This window comes from Neodiprion pinetum, chromosome 2 (assembly GCF_021155775.2).
Source record: "Neodiprion pinetum isolate iyNeoPine1 chromosome 2, iyNeoPine1.2, whole genome shotgun sequence".
NCBI lineage: Eukaryota > Metazoa > Arthropoda > Insecta > Hymenoptera > Diprionidae > Neodiprion > Neodiprion pinetum.
In genome coordinates, this window is record NC_060233.1 from 8,748,389 (window position 1) to 8,770,070 (window position 21,682).

The 21,682-nt window shown below is 38.1% G+C and overlaps 1 protein-coding gene across 1 annotated transcript in view; it reads left to right on the forward strand.

The window, feature by feature from the left end:
* The window catches only part of LOC124211881 (extracellular serine/threonine protein CG31145), a 48,014-nt gene that overhangs the window by 19,047 nt on the left and 7,285 nt on the right, over positions 1 to 21,682 (forward strand). The window contains exons 2-5 of the mRNA XM_046611392.2: positions 11,598 to 11,722; positions 13,633 to 13,711; positions 20,396 to 20,488; positions 20,735 to 21,039. Coding sequence (XP_046467348.1) covers positions 11,598 to 11,722; positions 13,633 to 13,711; positions 20,396 to 20,488; positions 20,735 to 21,039 — 602 coding nt within the window. The remainder of the gene's footprint in view (positions 1 to 11,597; positions 11,723 to 13,632; positions 13,712 to 20,395; positions 20,489 to 20,734; positions 21,040 to 21,682) is intronic.

A 21,682-nucleotide genomic window follows, 5' to 3' on the forward strand; every position in this document is an offset into this window, starting at 1 on the left:
GGTTCTTTGTTTTAAATTTTGTTTTTCCGACTTGCGTGCCTTTGGAAAAGTTATTTTTCAGCCTAAAACGAAGCTTCGTGAAACCGGAACTCGGTAGCAGAATTCTAAAAGGTGCCGCATCCGGTTTGAATTTTTCAAACACTCTAACCGAAATATCTCGAAAACCATACAAGTCAGGAAGCTGTTCTTGGTTAAATTTTCTAGATAATAAAATGTTGTTTAAAAAACATTCAGACTAATACGTGGCATTACTTGTATCAGCTTGGAACACTACTGGGAAAAAAAAATTTACAAGGCAACAAGCATCTTCATGCATTTATTCAGTGCACTCAACTTTAAACGTTCGTATCTAATACAATATGAACATATAGGCGTATAGTAGCCTTGACTTTTTTAAAAATTTTTATAGAAATTTGGATTACCCACAAAATGAAACGAAAAACATTTTTCCAAATTGTATGACCTTGCGAGATATTTCGGTTAGAGTGTTTGAAAAATACAAACCGGATGAGACACCTTTTACAATTTTCCTACCGAGTTCCGGTTTCACAAGGCTTCGTTTTAGGCTGAAAACTAACTTTTTCGAAGGTTGCGTAAGAAAAAACAAAAGTAAAAAAAAAAAATCCACCCTAGTAAAGACAGTTTAATTCTTCAGTGACCATAAATATAAATTTTTTTGGTTGTTCCTGAAATTTTTTTGTTTATAAAAATTTTTCACCCTGTCGTCATTATTATGATTATTATCGTCGTCGTTGTTGTTGTTCTACGTTGTGTAATGCTGAGATATTTTTTTTCCTGACACGAATTGTCGTCTCGCTCGTCAAACGTATTTCGAGTTATGCCAAGGAGAAAAGCAAAGGCTATTTTTTCGTTTTACGAATATTGTTCTTCCAAGTGAAATTTACATTATTTGTAACGGTGAAGCGGTTTACACAGCTGGTGTTTTTATCTCGCAAAGAATTGCAGCAGTTCATACATTACCATCGCATACAGTATACGAGACGCAGACGTGAATTTCGTGAGGAAATATCGTACCAAAATTCTTGATCGCGTCATTGAAAACTCATTAAATTTAAACGTAACCGTAAAAAAAATGTCGGATTAAGAATTATTGATGAAACTTTCAACTTTCGCGTCAACGTCTATCGATATCGAATATGAGCCAAGAGAAAAGTTAAAAACCGAGCGACAACAAATCACGGGGGATGAATTTTTGGTTGATTAAAATTCTAGGGCCGGGGTAAAAAAGCTTTTTCATAAATATCACATACCTGTAAGTAAATTCACTTTCGTACGAACAAATATAATTCCGGTGTGTTTGCTCATGGCGGATACGTTGATGTATGTATATGTATACATATATACGCGCATACAGGCACGACTATATATGTATATAAACGCGGTTACGAAAGACGCTCCAACTCTAATTCCTGAAGTGAGTTGCAAATGTTTACCCAATCCTTGCGCGAGTTTCCAAAAACATTGAGAATCGCTTTTTAGGTATTTAAGGTTTACTCACGTTTACTTGGAAACCTAATGCAACCCCAATCCAAGGGATTGCTTAAGATTCGAGGATCTTTCGCCCCGCGAATAAAAACCATCCTTTGAATCTATCCGGCCTCTATAATTTAATATCCGTACGCGTGTTTCCCTGTAACCGCACGTACTGCAATACAAAGAGAAAATTGCTTGGCGATTTTTAACCACGGAGAAAGGTTGTATGTTTCAACGACGTGTTTAAACAGAGTTTTTTTTTTTTTTTTTTTTTTTTTTTTTAAACCAGTGTTCAGGAATGTTTCTTTACCGCGAGCTTTCACCCGGATTCGTCGATCCATCGATCCGGTAAATTGCCCCGAATAATCGGAGCGAAATTTTATCGATCGTATTTCATGAAACTGACGATCAAGCACGTCTCTGAACGAAGTGTTGGTGGAGGAGGACATTTTTTAAATAAAATTCGATATCGTCAAGTGTTTTAGGAAAAAAATTTTTAGAACAATCCTCAACGTACTGTTATCGTTCGTATGGGGTAAAACGATGCGATATTAAAAACAAAAAGTGGAGATTAAAAAAAAATGAAAATAAATAAAAATGAATAGTTTAATTTTTCGAAGGGAAAAATTTCGAGATAATTTTGTCTGACACTTACAAGAACGATAATATTATGCTGATATGCAAAGAGGAAGCATTTCGCGTTTACGCCGGAGGGTCTAATTACACGCTTGAGTTACACGACTTATATATACGTAAACTGAGAGAAATTTTTACTTCCGGTTACCGCTCAGTCCTTGACTATTTTTTCATTTTTTACCACAATCGAAAAATACAGTTCTAGGTACAAAATGAAAATTAGTTTCATAGCTGTTACCGGAAAGTCTAGTATCCGTTACTATTCTTTCTCATTACGATCGCTGTTGCTATATTTTCTTGCAACCGTTGGGAAAATTTAATGCTCGTGCAGGAATAAATTGACGTCAAAGCCTTGTTTAACTAAAAAAGTAGAGTAAACCTCAGAAATTGATTCTGCGTTGCAACAACCAAAAAAGGATCGACGATAGCGCAAAATGGTTAGGCGTACCTCGTTTTTCGTAATTGCAACAATATTGAAACAGTTTTTTTTTTAACGATACCTGTTTTACTCAATTTTTCTAGTTACCGTAACAAATGACATTTTTCCCAGTGTATATGTATGCAGACGTAAGTATGTAATGTAACATACACCGTTGAAATAGCGCAAGCTGTTTTATCTCGAGCTGTGATCCGAGGGCGTTTTCTCCAAGTTTTCGGTCAAGTTTCTCTCTGTCGTTTCTTACACATTTATAAGCTGCAGCAGGGAGTTGAGTTGTGTGGGCGGTGCAGGCGAGAAGAAGCGTTGTGCCTCCTCAACCGACAAACAATGGACGCGTAGATAAGATTCAAAACGTTTCGCGCAATGAGAACTGTTGCCGTTTTCATTCTCGTTATCTCTGCTTCTACGTTAAGGCTTGTATCGCGTTGTTTTGCACATCTACGAGTTGCCACATAATGTATAGATACCAAAAAATATGCGAACTTGAGAGGAAATTCTTTCGACGGTCCGTTTACTCGAGGAATTCATTACCCAATGAAGAATTTACAGTCGTGAATTTGGCAGTTCGCACGAAGTCGAATTGTAAACGAATGAAACGTTGAGTAACTCAAATGCTCGTTGAAACAACGTCGAATCAATCGGGATTACCGAAATTATTAAGAATCATATGAAATTGCAATCACGAACATCTGAAGTAATCGTTCGAGAAGTGGTGAAAATCGTCGAAATCGTTTCAAGTCTCAAATTGTTTGAATTCATTAATATTCTACTCAATTTTAACTTGGCATGCGCTTTCGTTGATTTCTACTTCCCCGAGTGATTTCCGACGAGTTAACGCGTTCTCGGTAATTTGTGCGTTAAAATATGATTGTGACTTCCTACGATTTTACATCCAATCCGAAAATCATTAACTTGATCTCGATCTCGTTCATTTTCATGCATTTTAAATCTCTCCTAAAAAATTCGCTCCAAGTATGATATCACATTCGTTGATCAACTCTAATCACAATAAACGATTAAACTCGCGTAAAAAATAAAAATTGACGCACGAAGATTCCGAGGCGTTTTTATCCCTCCTGCCGAAACAAACCTTCGGACAATGTAGAAATTTGAAATTCCATATTCGTGCGGTTATAAGGGTTGTTCTTCAGGGGGGTGAGAAGAGGAGCTGGTTAGGATGTGAAATCGGGCCGCCGTGTAAACTTCCGTATAAACTAGCCGGCTGCCTCCGCCGCCTCTTTGCCTAAATTTTTAACCGTTCTCATCTCGTCCGCTGCCTACACGAGTAGTAACCTCCAGGTTACGCGTGTATACCTACGTATACATACCTGCGCAATAGTGTATACCTATAGTAAAAGCTGTCCAAAAATGGAACTTGCGAAAATACTCGAGCGGCAGCAGCGGCGGCAGCTTCATCGCGTTTCTTCTCATTTGTTATTCATAGGCGGATCATATTCCCGTATACCTGCCTCGTCGAACTTTTCAACCTATTCCCAAAGTTGCGCCTCTTTCTCTCTTTCTCTCTCTTTCTTTCTCGTCTCGCTCAGTTTTTATCTTAACACTGTAAATAAAGTTACGGTACACGATTTATACCGCAGATGATTTTACCACCTTCAGGATATTCGTATCTTGAAGGTAAGAATATATGTTAGGATTATCCTTGAAAAGATCGTTTTTGAATTTCGACTGTCTTGCTCAACAAAACGGTTCCGAATTATTCAAAAATAGTTCCATAATTTTTTCAGATCTTTATCTCAACTTTTACCCGTCTCGACAAAGGGTTTGAATTCCTCATTTAATGAAATACGACGGGGTTTGATACAAACAGGTTTTTTTGGTCGCTGATTGCGAATCCGAGCTCGAAATTTCGAAATTCTAAACGGAGGATCCAACGTGGTGGACTAACATCGCAAAAGTCACTTGATATTGCCGTATTAAATCCACCATTTTGAATTTTGAAATATCGAGTTCAGATTCGTAATTAGCGACCTAAGAAACTTGCCTGTATCAAATTTCATCGAAATACGTGGAAGTGGAGAAATCAAATTTGAAAAATTAGGGAATTATTTTATGAACCATTTGGAGCTGATTCGGGGGGCGAGACGGTCGAAGTTAAAAAACGACCTTTTTAAGGACCGCTCTAGTTTACGTATATTATAGACATTCCGGTAACAGGTAGAAAACTAATTTTCATTTTCTACCGAGAACTGTATTTTTCGATCGTGGTAAAAGATGAAAATAGTCAAGGACCGAGCGGTAACCGGAACTAAAAATTTCTCTCGGTGCAGTCAGGGATCCTTCAAGACAGATGATCCGGGTGTGCCACGTATATTCGGTCGCATGATCTTCTTGCCTGGCTTCTCATACGTGACGTTACAGGTATATTACGGCCGGGCAGATAGACTGACGTGAAACTAATTTTAGCTCAACGTACATACGAGGCAGGTATATGTATGTTCGAGAACTCAATCCGGCTTTCGTAGGAGAGTGGAGAGGATCAGATTTGCTCGCTGAGCTTGTGAAGTCAATCCGCAACTTGCGGCGGGTGAGGGTAGAAAAGGGGGGCGGATCTCCAGATGCGACGAAGACGGGGGTCGCTAGGCTAATCAGACAATTCCCTAATCAGACTAACTTCATTTGCCCACCTGCTCCCTCTCTCCCTCTCCCTCTCTCTTTCTCTCTCTCCTCCAAGGTGGAACAGACGCGTCTAGGCTCTTGGTGATCTTTCACGTCAGCGACGTATCCGCTTGTGTTTCACCAACTTCCGCCTTTCTACTTTTCACTTCAATTTTATGCTTGGCTATGCGTGTAACACATTCAACGTTGACCCTTACAGAGTCGGTGGGATTGAGGGTCCGGGAGAGAAGGAAGGATGATAGAACGCAGCTCCGAGAGAATTTCCGGTGACGGAAAGGGGATGATGAGGGGAGGGGTTGAAATTCTCAATTCAAAGATTTTCGAAAGCGCCAAATTTCAAATTTTTTTCCATGCGAAACTTAAAGTAAACTGAAAGTAAAATTTCACAAATTTGATCTTTCTTTGTTTTGGATTTTCGATATTTTTACGTTTGGAACACTTGTCATTCTGATTTTTGGTTTTTTTTGTCTTTTACACCCACTACGCTGTGTGTGTGTATTTTAATTTACGGAAGTTTACTCCGTCGAAACTTGATGTTTCGGAACTTTGTTCGATCGGAACTTTACTTTTCGTAACTTTGCTCTATCGTAACTTGAAGTTTCGTCAAAGTTTGATTTCTTTGCTTCAAGTTACGCCACTGAATAATTCAGAAATTTTTTGCAGAGTGAAAAAATTTCATCGATTTTTTTCGAAATACAATTGAGAAAGTTTGCCGCCGGAAATCAATGGTCTATCAATTTTATTACAAGAACGTCGCACGTTATCTGAATACTTGTAAAATTATTATATTTTTAAGTTTGATCGAAGAAACCTTCAAAAACACAAAAATAGATCTTCGTTTCAAATTGTTTCAAAATTGTTAAATATCGCTGATTCGTTGTATTCGGAGGACTATATTTTCTACAAATTCACTGCAACATATACATTTTATTTTTTGTAGGTATTATTTCGACACTGTCATTTATCGTCATCAATACCGACAAAAATATTGTAAAACAACATTTAACGATGCCAACATATGGAATAAAAAAAAAAACGCGATGATCGTAGAGTTAAATCGAACAAATTTACTAGATTTATAATCAATTTTAAACGAATTGAAAGAAAGCATCCCAAGTTTCTTCTTCATCGTTTCAACATTTCTTATTTTTGTATTTTTAAAGAGAGATCTTCGTAGCTTACGAATATAACATTTTAATAAATACCCAACATACGATTAAAACTCGAAATATAAGGTAAACAAAAATTGCAGATTTTCGGCCAACTAACCTCATATTAAGAACGTGTCAAAATTAATAAGAATAAAATTCGTCAAAATCAAAGTTTGATAGGCAGGAAGGATATTGAAAATTCAAACCGGAGTAATTTTTACTCGCCAAAATCTTTCATCGATCCATGTGAAACAAAAGAAAAAAATTAAAAACCACAAATACAAACTGTGAAGAATGTTCAATTTTTAATACCTTTACTACAACGATTAGCTACACGTATTTATTCCAACGTAAAAAACAAAAAAAAAAAAAAAAGTACCCTATTAAACGTCAATTCGGAATACAATTTAAAACGCGTTAGTGCCGCATTAGAAACGCAACTGCTGTACGTTGTAATTCGCGATTTTCGTGCCTCGCGAACTCACGAAAGCCGCGCAAAGTGTAATATCAAGATTTCGGGGGTGGAGTACCAGCTACTGCAGATTACGGGGGAAGGAAGACCCCCCCCCCCTTTGCATCCTACTGCATGCCGTAAACTCAGCTGGGAATTAAATTCATAAGCCCGATTCTAATCCCAAAATTATGCAGAGGATGGTGCAGATGTGCACGACGTGACTCGGGGTCCGCTTGCATTTGCTAAACAGTCGTGCGAATTATTAGCGCCTGCAGGTCTTGTATGGTTGTGTGTGTGTGTATATATATATATGTGTGTGTGTGTGTGTGTGTGTGGTGTGTAAGATACACATACGTATAAGAGCACAGCTTCTACGCGTCTCTATCACGTTTTGCCTTCCGTGCCACGTCTATAGGCTATATATATTTGTGTATATGGGGAATTCCATGGGAACCCGAACCGACGTCCGAACTTGATCATTTATGAAAATTGGTCTCGCAACTTTTCCAACGCTGAAACAGTACCCTGAATTTTTTTTTCTTTCAGATTTTTTATTAAATTGGTTAATTATTTATAAGTATTGAGAGTTGATTTTGAAAAGAAACTTTTTAAAAATTTTCAAAACTTTGATTTTTCACATGGGATATTTCTAGACCGGTCGCATTATGAAGTTTGTAAGAAAGGTTGAATGTGCCAAGAAAGTAGAGAAAAATTGTCGCGTAATGAAACCGATGTGAAAATGTTCCGAGTGAAAAATAAAAGTTTTGAGAATTTTTCGGGAATTTTCGCAGTTGAAACTGACCAAAAAAAAAAAAATTGAAAAAAATCTTCCCGTCACGGGCTGATCTTGAAACCTTTGGAACGGAAAGTACAGTTATTGGAGAATTTGAAAAAATGTCCTTTTCGAAATCACTGTCAATATTTGTAAATAATTGAACCAGTTGAATAAAAAAATCTGTTAAATTTTAGGTTACCGTTTCAGAGTTGGGATAATTGCTAAAAATTTTTAAACAAAATCAGAAATGGCGAGAATCAGACGCCGGTTGGGTTCGCATGGAATTCCCCATATATATATATATATATATATATATACGTAACGTACACATAAATTTGAAGATTTACTTACACCACCTTACTCCCTGTATATACATGTATACATATGTTTATACTGTGTACATTGTACGTATACAACGGTTTCCAATTATCTTTGAGATCACTTAGACGCTCTCACCGACGGATTAGTTGATCCGCGTCTGATTCGGCCGGCACTCGACTAGATGGAAAATTCTCACGAACAAGACGAGGCGGACGGTTAATTGTTGAAACTTTTTAATCGTCAATTGCAAGTGTAGAAACGCATTGAAGATGACAACGTAAGCCGATATCGTTGTGTCTGCACATACGGATAGTATACGTTGTGTCTGTCGGAGCTTAAGATTTCGTCATTCAAACGAGGATTCAGGAGGATCCTGGAGCAATGTATGTATTACACCGGCTACGTATAACGTGGAAATTCACTTTAGTCGGCAGCTAAATCGTTTTATATGTATATGTACCTTGAGTCTCGCTTTATGTATACATATAATACACACATACACACACGCCTGTATTCGTCGCGGTAAGCCGATTTTCTCTCGACTGTTAGACGATCGCACGGCGTGTCTCTTTCTATACAATGTACAATAATATCTCATTGTCGAATTACGATTTACATTTTACATTAATTAATATACCTATGTCGGAAAATATGATGATTAATTTAATGACTGCCGCAGTGACACGGCTAAAACTTTTTTTTCATATGACTCGATACGGTAGTACGATAACAATTTAACAGATTCTAACTATGCCTATTAAGTAAAAATAAAAATAATCGATGCATCGATTAATCGAGTACAAAAAAATAAAAAATAAAAAAATAATCGAACACGGCTCGATTGAATCGGTAAAAATTAATCGATCGATCGATTATTTCGAATGTTTTGTTTTGTTTTTGAAACGGTGCATGTGAAACCAGAATTTCGTAAGTTTCAGTATTCAGTCTTAAGGAGATGCCCTGGTCGATTTCGATGTTGATATATATATATCTCCAAATATCGAAGTCCACGTATCTCAAACACAAAAAAATAGCTTAACAGCCCTGTTTCTATACGCGAATTATGAACAAAAACACTCAAATACATTTTCACTTGACTCAGAAATGAATAATTCTGCGAATTTATTACGAAGGTTTCGTAGATTCCGTGCAATTTCTTACAGTACACCTGTATAACAACAAGAACAACAACAACAACAAAAATAATGCAAATTTCAACGAATATGCGAATGTAATCCCCAAGTGTACATACATGTATGTATATAAATAATATAGACGCAACACGCGGAAGATAAGGTGAAATTTTCAAGCCCCAACGATTTAACCGCAAGAGACATATTGTTCTGAAAAAAGGAAACTCGAAAACCCTTTCGCGGCAAAGGCGATGATCTGCGATCACGGAGCGTATATGCATGCCTACGCACAGGGCGAATCACGGCTCTTCCCCGTTCCCAAGTCGACCGGGATAGATAGGATTTAGTATCCAGAAGGGTGCGACCTTCGTCCCCCGGCCCTTGTAGGTATGATTTCATTAGGGCCCAACAGAGCTCCGGCTAGTACGGCGAGGTTTCCAGCTCCGGAGAAGAAAGCCCTCCAACTTCTCTCCTCCGCCCCTTCATCCCTCCATCCCTCCGTCCCTTGCCGCTTTGCCTCCCCCTCATCCGAGATCGGATAATTCGCTAAGATTTACCGTCGCGCCGTGCCGCTGTGGTTAGTATGCAGGCCCATATGCCATCTCCGTCGTATCATCCGGCGCTATCGGGGCGAGGTAACACACCCGCCCTGCCTCCACCCCCTCCGCGACTATAAGGACGTCCGGAGATGACGTAGATACCCGCGGGACACCCACCTGGGAACCGAAACTCGGGGAATAGTAGAGTGTCGCGACGGGGAAGGAAGGCCCTTTCATCCTCTTCCCTTCCTCCGTCCCTTCCCCTTTATTTCTTACTTTTTTTCAGTTTTTTTTTTTTTTTTTTTCTTTTTTTTCTTCCCTCTTCCATTTTTGCCTCGTTTCGACACTCCGCGTGCCGCATGCATCTTGAGAAGCACTTCCTTTCCTGACGCTGGAATTATAGAGGACCTCGGACTGATATCGACGACACCGAAAAATCGATTTTATTTGCACGTACCGACGGATACTTTTTTTTTTTTTTTTCTTGAGCTATTTTGGACCAGTGTTTTTCTCATTTAATTCCATACGAAAAATACGCTGAGAATTATTATAACCTCAATCTTTTCATACATGTATATTCAAGACAGGAAAACTTGTGCATAATTTTGTACTTTTAGAAATACTTTTTCTTCTAAAAATACGTAATTGCACTTTCTGAAAACCGCACGTTAATTTTTTCGCTGACATTGCGTGTAAGTATTTACTTATAATTGAAAATAAAGTCAGCTTTTTACATGTTTATCTCATACGTTTACGAGTTTTGTTTGTACGGAACTTAAAAAAAATAACACAAGATGGCGGAAAGGCTGCGTGCCAAAAGATACTCCACTAGCGTGGTACAGTAAATAACTGTTTACTCGGTATTTCTGAAACTATTATAACAACTGATAGCGCGTCAATTAGCCTTCACTTTTCTTACACCGGGTGGGGGGATTTTTTTTTGTATATATATTAGTTTTTGACGAAAAATGATGACAAATAATCGCCAGACGACTCATCAACGTGAGTGCAAGTCTCGTAGATAGGGACAAATTTAGCCACTAGCGGCGCTACTTGTACCGGCATTCGGTCCCTATATACGAAGGTCATTGAGGCTCGTTTTGGGCCTTACGGAACTGCAGTGATCAGTCCTAAATTTGCACGATGCGTCGGCTGATCGTCAGAATCTTTACCTTTGGTTTGATGACGCGTTACGGGTCATTGATTTCCAGGGAATATGTGAAAAGAAGTTGGAGGACTCGGGGAAAAGTTACAAGTTTTTTTTTTTTATTTCTTTTCTTTTTCTCCTAAGAAACGAGAAAGAATGAAACTTTCCTCCCCGTGAAGAAGAAGCGAAGTTATATTATGAATCATTTTTCTCTTCTCTCACTGCACCTTCAATTCTGTTGAATGGATCGTAAACGGGTTTTTTAATCGTACCGAATGATTTGGAGCTTCATTTGTCGAATACTCGATTTGGTACGATTAGTGTACGAATTTCATGGTCAGGGAAAAATCGTAATTAGGTGAGGAAAGGCGGGGAATTTTTTCCACTACTTTTAATGGTCAGAAAGTTGTTATTTAAGATTGAGAATCATGATGCCGTGTAGTGTAATTTCTTCAGTGAAAGAATTAAATCCACATTTTGGAGAAACGGTAATAAATTTCTCTCAACTTTGATTTTCAATATTTAATTAATTTACTTCTTATATTGGCATTTTTTTAACGTTTCCGCATGTTTGCGGTTGTCATGTCCTGAATTTGGAAAATAAACTGTTTTCACCCATTACCATGATTATAATAGGAGTCGAATAAAAAATCAAATGTTGGATAACATTTGAGATTGTATTAGGTTCGAATATTTGCGATATTTGATAAATTTCGGTCACAAGACGAGGGTCGCATCATATTCTCAAAAATCTTACAGACATATATATTATATATATATATATACTATAATACATTCTTTTCGCTAATACCATTCCTACGATAATTTTCTCTGAAAATTCTCTAACCGGTCGATCATATTTTTGTTTCAGGAAAAACGGCACCATTCTCGAGAGATTTCAGCTCGAGATTTCGAGGCTAGAGTTGTACCCAAAGAATTCGATCCTGATTGACCAGCTTCTCGATCACATGGCGACAATGCCGATTCGCCATGTCGGTGAGCGAATGACTTTTTTTTTTTCTAACGTTAATGCGAAAGTCATTTATGTTCTAGAATTTTAACTCTCACTCCCCCCCCCCCCCCCCCCCCCCACTCCTACTCCCCGAAATGAAACAAAAAATTCATCCATCCACCTTGAAAATTCACGAGCTAGTGATTCGTTCGAATGTTTATTCAAAGCGTTCTGAACTTTGTTGACACTGCAGCGAAAGCTCGATAATTGGTGGGAGGTGTTGTAATTATTTCTACACGTTGTGCAAAGTCTGCAGTGTTTATAGATCGGGAGTTGACTCAGGATTTATCGTCGAACGAGTAAAAAAGAAGGAGTGAAAGAAAAAAAAAGAAAAAAATAAAATTGCGAAAAATGAATCGACGCTAAGGAGAAAAATTGATTACGATAACGGTGTGGGAGCGAGTCGTTGACCAAATTAATTCCCTCGGATCGAGTAGAACGGAGCCGTAAGGGGGGCGGTGCAATCAATCGCGGTTTAATATTAAATCGATATACACACGTCAGCTACCGGCACTGGTATTTTTTATTTTTTTTTTTTTTATTTTTTTTTTATTTAACTATTTTTTTTTGTTTATCTTTGTATTACCCACGGTGGCAAGCTAATGTTGTCAATATTGTCCAAGCACGGTAAATAGACTTTTCCCTCCTGTTTCTATGGCGCGCTGATACACGGCTAGAACTCTGCAATATGTATACCCTTATTGCTTGCTTGCTCGCTCGGTCGTTCGCAATGGTGTTGGTGGCATAATGTCTCTCAGCCGGATGAATAAAATTCATACCCGCCGTGCTGATCCATATTGGACAGCCTTTTCGTCAAGCCTCTGGGCCGCCTTTTCAGGGTAATATTTCCAACACACAACCCCTCACTGCACGTTACCTGTGTACCTATATATGTATCGTACAAGGTAAACACATTTTGGTTAACCCTTCGAGTCGGACATAAGTCAACTTTTATGACAAAGTAATATTCTGTGTTTTTTGGGATCGCTGATCACGAACCTGATATCAGATTTTGAAAATTTAAGATGGTGGATCCAACCTTGTCGACGAAAATTTCAACCTTGATTGAGGACTGTCAAAAAAGTCTATTAAAGGGTTTTTGGGGTCGCTGATTGGATTCGCCGTATCGAATTATCAAAATCTTATTTCATATACGTCATCAACGACCCCAAACAACTTCTGGGCAGAGTTTTTTCTCCGGATTTGATCGATTTAAAAATTTTCGTACACCGTATTGGATTCGCCGTCTTGAATTTTTTTCAATCAATTTGTTTCTAACGATAATAATTAAGTATTGAAAACCTATTAGCATACTGTCAGGTATACCAAAAAATCTCAAAGAACTATGTTGAAAAGTTCAATGTCGTAATAAAAAGTTTGATAAAGAGGAAGAAACGTTTGAGAAAAGGAACATTCGAAATGATCAAACTTCCATTCTTTAGATACGATTATTCTACAATGTTGTTTCAATTTGCTTCAATCCATTTCCACTTGTACGTAGTAAAGACGATGCAATTTTTATTCAATATCACCGTCATTGTCATTAATAACATTGCTGAAGATGTTTCAAACGTTCCGTTCTCATCTGCCAACTTTTGATTCAGACGATAGGGATGAAACGAATTCCTTTCATTGGTCGAAAAGTAAGCTAGGCGATGCTGGCGGTAAAGGTAGAAATATATCCGTTACGGTATGGCAGAATATCGGCCAGGAGGGGTAGAAGGATCGAATCATTTCTATGGTAACACCGTCCGTTTTTCCTCGCGGTCAAGCTCATCGTCCATTTCCATCCTCGATCCTCTCTTCCTCGTCCGAATATCAATATGAAAATCGAGGAAGTAACAAAAGCTCGAACTGACATTCGTGCACTTTCGTTTTTTTCCTCTCGTTACAGTTCAAAAGGAGGGTGGAACGCAGCTGAAACTGGTGGTCGAGTATCCGGACGATACGCAAGCGCTCTTCAAACCCATGAGGTAAGCAGTCTCCATGCTAGTCTGTCCGCATATTGCTGATTGTCCGCTCTGCAACCATTCGGAGAGAAAGAGAGAGAGAGAGAGAAAAGGAGAGACTTTATTGTTGTAACAAGTTGCACGGAGCACTTTGGGGCTAAGGTGATAATGGCGGCACCTCGACTTCGCGTTATAACCAACCATGCCTACTTATAATTCAGACAATGGAGGATGTGACGTATCATCTACTTGATGCATCGTCCTGTTATAATTGAGTATGTACCAGGCGTGGCTAGCGGCACGTCTGCGAGATCAATTCCAAAGTGCCTCTCCTTGGAATTCTCAACCCTAGCAGACGACTTACCGCCATTCAAAGTCTTCTCGTTTCTATCATCTTTTCATTATTTGCCGAATCTCTACAGTTACATTCTACATTCGCGGATTGCATTTTTTAATACACTTGTTAATTTTTTTTTTTTTTTTTTTAATTTTATTTTCTCCTCACTCCGCAGCAGAGAACATCTGTCCACAATCACGAAGTGACTCGAAAATTCTTTTCACATTTTTATACGGTTTGATCTTAGATTATCTTTTTTTCCATGGGCTGCAATTCGACTCTAATTCTTCAACCGTTATAGAGAATTATGGGAAGAAATTTGTACAGTACATTGTTGCGGCAATATACGCGGGGTAAAAAACGGAGAACAGTCTGAAACGAGTTTCTTCTTCTTTTTCTCTTTTCTCTTTCTTCGTCACGTAAAAGAAGAAGTAGAAAAATCGTTTGATCGTTGATATCGGAACTAACTGCGGTGGTTTGCAGTAATGAGTATAATCGGATCCAAGCAATATTATGCTGCATAAAAGGCTGAAAGAAAATGGGAGAGAATCGTCTTTTTCAATTTTCTTCTCTTCAATTTTCTTTTTGTTCTTTTCCTCATTCCCATACTTTCGAATAGTAGGCGAACCATTCATTGTTACGGCTTAGCGAAACTATCGTACAAAACGAGGATATTGTATCTTTTTAAACTTTGGTATTATAAGCGCTTTTACCATATAGGTATAATATACGAGATATATATATATATATATATATGTATATAGGTATAAGTAACACGAGTAAAAGAAATTTTTTTTTTTCAACATTATATTCGTTAAGTAGTGGAAAAGCGACAGAATTTAAACTTGTAATAAGTTTGGGCAATAACTTCTTCTTTCTCCACGCTTATACTTCTACTCGGCGCAAAAGTTTTCTCTATACTCTGGCGTTTGCTATAAGTATATATATATATGTGTGTGTGTGTGTGTATGTAAGGTATACACATACATATATCGTTTATAGTTCGACTAAAATTGCTGCACTTGCTAGGAAGTTTGAGAAGATTTCTTTTCAGATTTTAATTTTATTTTACGCTTTTCTTTCTTGCTTTTTCTCGATTATTATATTGCTATATACATTACCGAAACATGTTACTCGAAGTAAATTATTATTACGTACCTTATTCTATGCGCCCACGCTCAACAACTCACAATTAGTAGGGGGAGAATTTTAGGGGCGAATTCCACCCGCCTCCTAGACGATGGTACAAAAATAGATAACAAAACATGCCGTTGATTCTTCTCTGAAATTCAGCTGATAATATCTTTATTTGATTATTTAGCAGAACGATATTTAAATATGGTATAAACAAGAGTTTTTAGCGTAGTAACAAATACGGAATAGCAAAATTTTGTTTATATTTCTTGGTCAAGCGGTATAGAAGGAAAAGCGTTTCTATTTCCTTGGACTTTCGAGGTATCGTGAATAACGTAAATTTCCAAATCGGTATTGCAAGGGGGTTGAGTTGAGAATCGAAACGGCGTGAAATGTCCCATAAATCAATTACCCTCTATTTATATCCGCGATTCGTTTCCCTTCTGTTCCTTTTCCTCTACCCTGAGGTTTTTCTTTTTTCTTCTTCTTCTTCTTCTTCTTTCGTCGACTTTAACGTCGAGCTTGAAACAACGACCGGGAAATTAATCAACTAACCGGCAAAACTTTTCGTCTCCGATTTCTCGGACGCGGAGTGTGCAGGTTGACCAACTTTGGCAAAAGTACAATATCGACATACATACCTAAACCAAAGTTTGATTTTTCTTGGAGATCTTGCTACTTCTTGCGTGATTCTTGCTTCGACGATTCCATCCCCGTCTCTCTTTTTCTCATCCTGTCGGGATATCCAAACTCGGTGTTTACCCGCCTTGGCTAAATTATCGCTTGTTTGCAAGCAAAACTTTTTCGTACACCTCGGATATTTTCCTCGATTTATCGTTCTGTTTTGACGCGTTTCGTGTCGTTTCGATTTTTAGCACACAAGTTCATTCAATTCCATTGTCATTATAGTGCACAGCTATAAAAGTAACTTCCATTCGATGTTCAGTTTATAACCATTACAATACGGCATAAAACGCGGATCGTTCAACTTTGACTGGCTACTTTCGGATCGCCAGTTCGTAAATATATCATTTTATCCATCCCTCTGTCTTTCATCAATGCTGTATCATTCTTTTATCTTGTTTTCTTTACCGCGTTTGAAAAAAAAAAAGTTAAAGAAACAATCGAAGCGTCAACTTTAATCAATAAATCTTGACGCGTATTCTCGTTGCAAAAATTAATCGTCGCGTATGTATAATGCGACTTTTAAAATTTTTGCTATCGCGGTTTTCAAAATTTACAATTTATATGAAGAATTACCATTGAATCGAAGTTGCAAAATATGTATGTACAGCCTATACCTACGGTATAATTCATAGATTAACAATAGATTAAATTAGACACGCATATATAACGTATTTTAATTGTAGATATTTTTCAGGTCATGCATTTTTCTCGTGTATTCATCTCACTGATTCACGTCTTTTTTTATTTTTTTTTCTCGTTGTTTTTGTCATTGCTTATTCTTTCGAACCGACTCAGGGAACTGCAGAGTTCGAAGTCAAGAAAGATAAATTATTTGTAAGCGTGACATGAACAGTTGGTTGATGGAAGGTGGGGGGGGGGAACTTCGATACCTAAATTATGTCAAGGGAAAGGGGACGCGATAAAGACAGAGAGTGAGAGAGAAAGAAAGGCGAGAGGTCGAGTAATTTATTAAAAGAATAGAGGTTCGGTCAGTCAGAGAACTGTGGGAAAAGTTTTTTCCACCTTTTCTTTTTACTTCTTCTTTCTCTCCAACGAGTTAAGACGAACTGTGTTTTTCGTTCAGGGATTATCCGAAAATCGGATTTATACTTTTCTTAGCCGAGGAGGGGCAGAATTGCAGATTTTATATATACGATATATATATATATATATTTTATATATATATATACTCAAACTTTGAGAGTCCTTCGCGATCTCAGGGCGCAGTGACCAGGATAATGAATTATTATAATGCCTTGATTGCGCGGTCTTCACAAATTTCCCCATCCCGTTTTTCATCGCAGGAGTTCCAAATCATCGAATCGCGAACCAAAACATAACAAATTTTACGTCCTAATTTGCTGCTCGAACTTTTTGATCAAAATTTCTTCACCATACGTGACGTAAAGCATGTTAGAAGATCTGGAAAATTTTAAATTGTTTATTTCAAGTATTGTAAACATATTAAGATTTTCAAACTTGTTGCCTTATTTCACGATATACGGAGAAAAATTTCTAACTGTGGCTACTAACTCTTTTTCACTATTTGGGCTATTTGTCAGAATGTATGTTGGGTAATTTTTTTTGTTTACAGTCACTCCTACTGTAATTTAATTATAACTCGTGTGGATTTTTTCTCGGGATAGAGAGTTGTTAAGAATAAACCATATACTGATATCGGATTTATTGAACAGCGCAAACATGAAATAACGATCCTAATTCGGAGGGAGTCACGGACAGTGTAACAAATAAAATTGAACAGGTGAAGTTGATATAAATATTAAACATGCGAATAACACAAGAAATCTGAAGAAACTCGATACTACGAGTACGATGAATGTGGTTTATAGCCTTCGACGATGGAATAACAAGATTCAAATTCAAGTATCACGAATAATTGATCCGGCGACTTACAACATATCAAGAAGGGCTCTGTACAATTTACGACGAATAACACGCAGAAAATTATTAGGTGGCTTTATTAGCTGCGAAAAATATTGCCGTTGTGTCGAATGATAATTTACCAGAGACGAGCTTCGGTGAAAATCGTATAATTCTATACAATCCTGGTGCAACAACAAATCGATGCTAGGATATGTTTTAAATTAATAAAACTGTCGTAAACTGAAGAAACTGCAGATTTCATGTTGCAGTAACGGGAAAATAACAGTATTGACGATTATAATAGACACTAAATAATTGTACTTGTAGCGCATGTTTTTCTTGTAATTTAACCAGTATCTTGTCAAACGTTACATTTTAACGATTTATGCTAATATCTGACTAGAATTTTCATCCAACCGTGTAAGAAATGAAATTTTTCAAATTATCCTCGAAGGGTTTCAAGTTCTATCCGCGGAATTCGATTTCCGGTTACTATTTCCGTTTTTTTTCCCCCCCTCCACAGCAGATTGCGACGAAAGAAAGCTTTGCCCGGAAAACTGATGCTTCTATTTTCCCTTTTTATCCAACCCGGGGGACGGAAGCGTCCGTAAGCCGGTGCCAGCTCACCTTGTATACTGTAACTGTGAAATATTTATGTAATAAGGTCTATTACCTGACGAGGCGAGCGTCGCGACGTCCTTCCAAGCAGGACCCCCTTCTTCGCTTATACGTACGTATCCTCACGGCCTTACACAACTTGCGGCTACACAATAACTGTCCAACGTGATGTCGCATTCATCATTCTCCGATGCCACGGGATGCCCTCCACCCCCTTATTCCAGGGACGGGGGCCCAGGTACGACCCCGTCACGTATGGCGGTAGTAAAAAGATGAATTGCGTTGTTATAACCATCCCTCGACTACAGGAACGAGTGGAAGTTGTTCCGATTCGTCGACGGATGACGGGGCGAAAGGTCGTCGTTTTAACGAGAAAAAAGAAAAGTCTTGTTACAACTCTTGTCACGATGCTTTCAGAGAAATTTCTATGCATTCTCTGGTATTATACTGGGAAAATAGTAGACTGCGCAACCGGTGCGGGTGATACCTGTGCAAACGCGTTGTGCGTAGTATTTTTCCTAACCAAGTGCGCAAAATTCGATTTTTCACACGTGAAATGAGTAAGAAAAATATTACATTACCGCACTAGTGCCGAAATTGAAACGGGATATCTTTTATTCTAGTACGACTAGATATTGTAGTACAATTAGAGTTATTCTTATAAAAATGTGGCATTGCTTTGAATCAAATAAATTCAAGCCAAAGAATCTTTCTCAGTGTAAGTTATCTTTTTTTTTTTCTTTATTACCTATTTACTAGAATTTTCTAGCAAGTATAATACAGCAAAGGAAATTTTGCTCGACATAGCGGCGACGATAAAAGGTTGGAGATTCTATACTTCAGGGACATATCAGTAGGTGGTCGGGTACAGCTAGGAGATTTCCTTTGATAAAGAAGTGCATACGGTGTTCCTTTTATATTTCCACCCCCTCACTCCGTCAATGTAATTACTGCTGGTATAGGTGGACGGTGATTATTAATTGGCAATAAATCATGTATACATACGGATGGGTTCCTCCGCGTCTCGTCGATGCCGATGAAATATTTAACTTGTCCAAGCGGACCGAATCCCATTGATTGGAGTTAACGAAATGGATAAAATTGAAAGTTTTCTTCTCCTCTCTCCTTATATTTCACGGTTTCGGCTTTTCTCGTCTTCTGCTTACTTAAATCCATACCCTGCACCACCTAAATTTTCTTGATTACAGAATCTTCCGCGAATCGATTACCTACAGCGTCGGTGTTGTAGGAATTGCGATAAAAAAAAAAGACGAATGAACGAATAAAAATAATAATGTAACGCGACACATGTAGCGCATAATTTTTCCGACCAGATTCTATAGGGAAATCCGCTTTCTGCTCGTATGAATAGGGTTACCGGTATGAGACGCCTGTGCTTGAATGACTTTCAATATTTTTCCAAAGCTTCGTACTTTTTCACCCTATCATTTCACCCTCTTTTCGTGGGTCGGTTCTGCCGAAGAACGGTTTCTTCCTCACTTATGAATAGTTGCGAATCATCTCTCAGTTATACTCGTAAACATCGTTGATATTTGAATTATTTTTTATTTAGTGGGCAATTTTTTTTTTTGTAATACACTTTTTTTTTATACAAAATGTACAGATAATACTGCTCTTCGCTGGTTCGGATTGCAATTATATGATCGTGATTAACGAGTTGAGTAATTAATTAGCTCAAGTTCTCTGATTTAATTAGCGCGTCTGGAGTATTTTTTTTTTTTTTTTTTTTGTTCTCGCTAATCCATCGTCGGAAATGTTTTCCCCGATTTCATAATATCCTTCTGTTTTCTGACTTGAAAGAAAAAAGTGAAGAAAAAAATTTGAATCGTAAATCTTTGGAGCGCAGAATCGCAATGAGAAATTATTTAATTAAATTCTGTGTCAGCTATTAAATTAGGCGCAATAACTAGACTTTATACGTACAAATGTGTATAATTTTCAGTCTCATCTCTGCACCGCGAGTATGAAAGAAATAAATTTCTCTCTGCGTAATCTAGATACTGACGGTTATAATTATCTGTTCGCAGGTTTCCAAGAGAGCAGCAAACGCTACCGAATCATTTTTACTTCACCGACTTCGAACGACACAATGCGGAAATCGCCGCCTTCCATTTGGACAGGTAAATATGACAATAAAAATAAAACAGAACTCAGCGAATCATTGTACTGTAACAAATGACGTGGCGATGATTTATTACCGATAAAAATGTTGAATCCCGGTTTCGTTAGTCTCATAAATTTTTCCCATTAGTTCAAATAAATCATCCGCCGTAATCGCGGTGATGTAGGAAAAGCAAAAATAATATCCCCGTATAATATTACTCTTGATTTAAAAAAAAAAAAAAATTTATCCGACGTTTACACAGGCTTCTTAATTTCCGGCGAGCAATGCCCGTGATCGGCAGGATGCTGAACGTCACGACTGAGATCTACGAAGTGGCAGACGGGGACCTTTTGAAAACATTTTTCGTCAGCCCGGTTGGGAATCTCTGTTTTCATGGAAGGTGCAGCTATTACTGCGACACCGCTCACGCGGTTTGCGGAAATCCCGACACACTCGAGGGGAGCTTCGCCGGTTTTTTACCGGCCAACGCCATCGGCGCTAGAAAAGTTTGGAGGCACCCTTGGCGGCGGAGTTACCACAAGCGAAGGAAGGCGCAGTGGGAACAAGGTGTGATTTTCAACTGTTCTGTGTAACTTCCTGCCCGCTTAGTTCCCGGAGAGCCCCGGGGGCGGAAAGTTACGGCGAGTTCACCGCTGGGGATATTATCTTGAAAATAAAACTAATCATTGCAATTTTCATGTGATTTTTGTTCATTTTCACTCATTTTCAACGTTTACTCTGATTTCCGACCGTTTTGGACGTTCTTCGGTGATTTCCGGGTTGGATAGAATTACAGGAAATCAGCCAGAATCCTGGGAAATCATTGAAAGTTAATAGAAATCACTGTGTAAACTGGAAATCAGTGATTTCTGGATAGCATGGAATCACAGGAAATCACCCAGAACAGTGGGAAATCATTGGAAATGAATGAGAATCACTTGGTGAACTGGAAATCAATGAAGCAGTAGTCACTCAGAACGATGAGAAATCGTTGGTAACTAATGGGAATCACTGCGTGAACTGGAAATCAGTGGTTTCTGGATTGGATCGAATCGCAGGAAATCACCCATAACCCTGGAAAATCATTGGAAACTAATGGGAATCACTGCGTGAACTGAAAATCAACGAATGTACATGATAAGATATAGGAAATCAATATAACGAATGATAATGAATTGAAATCATCTAGTTATTTACCGTAAGACTTACA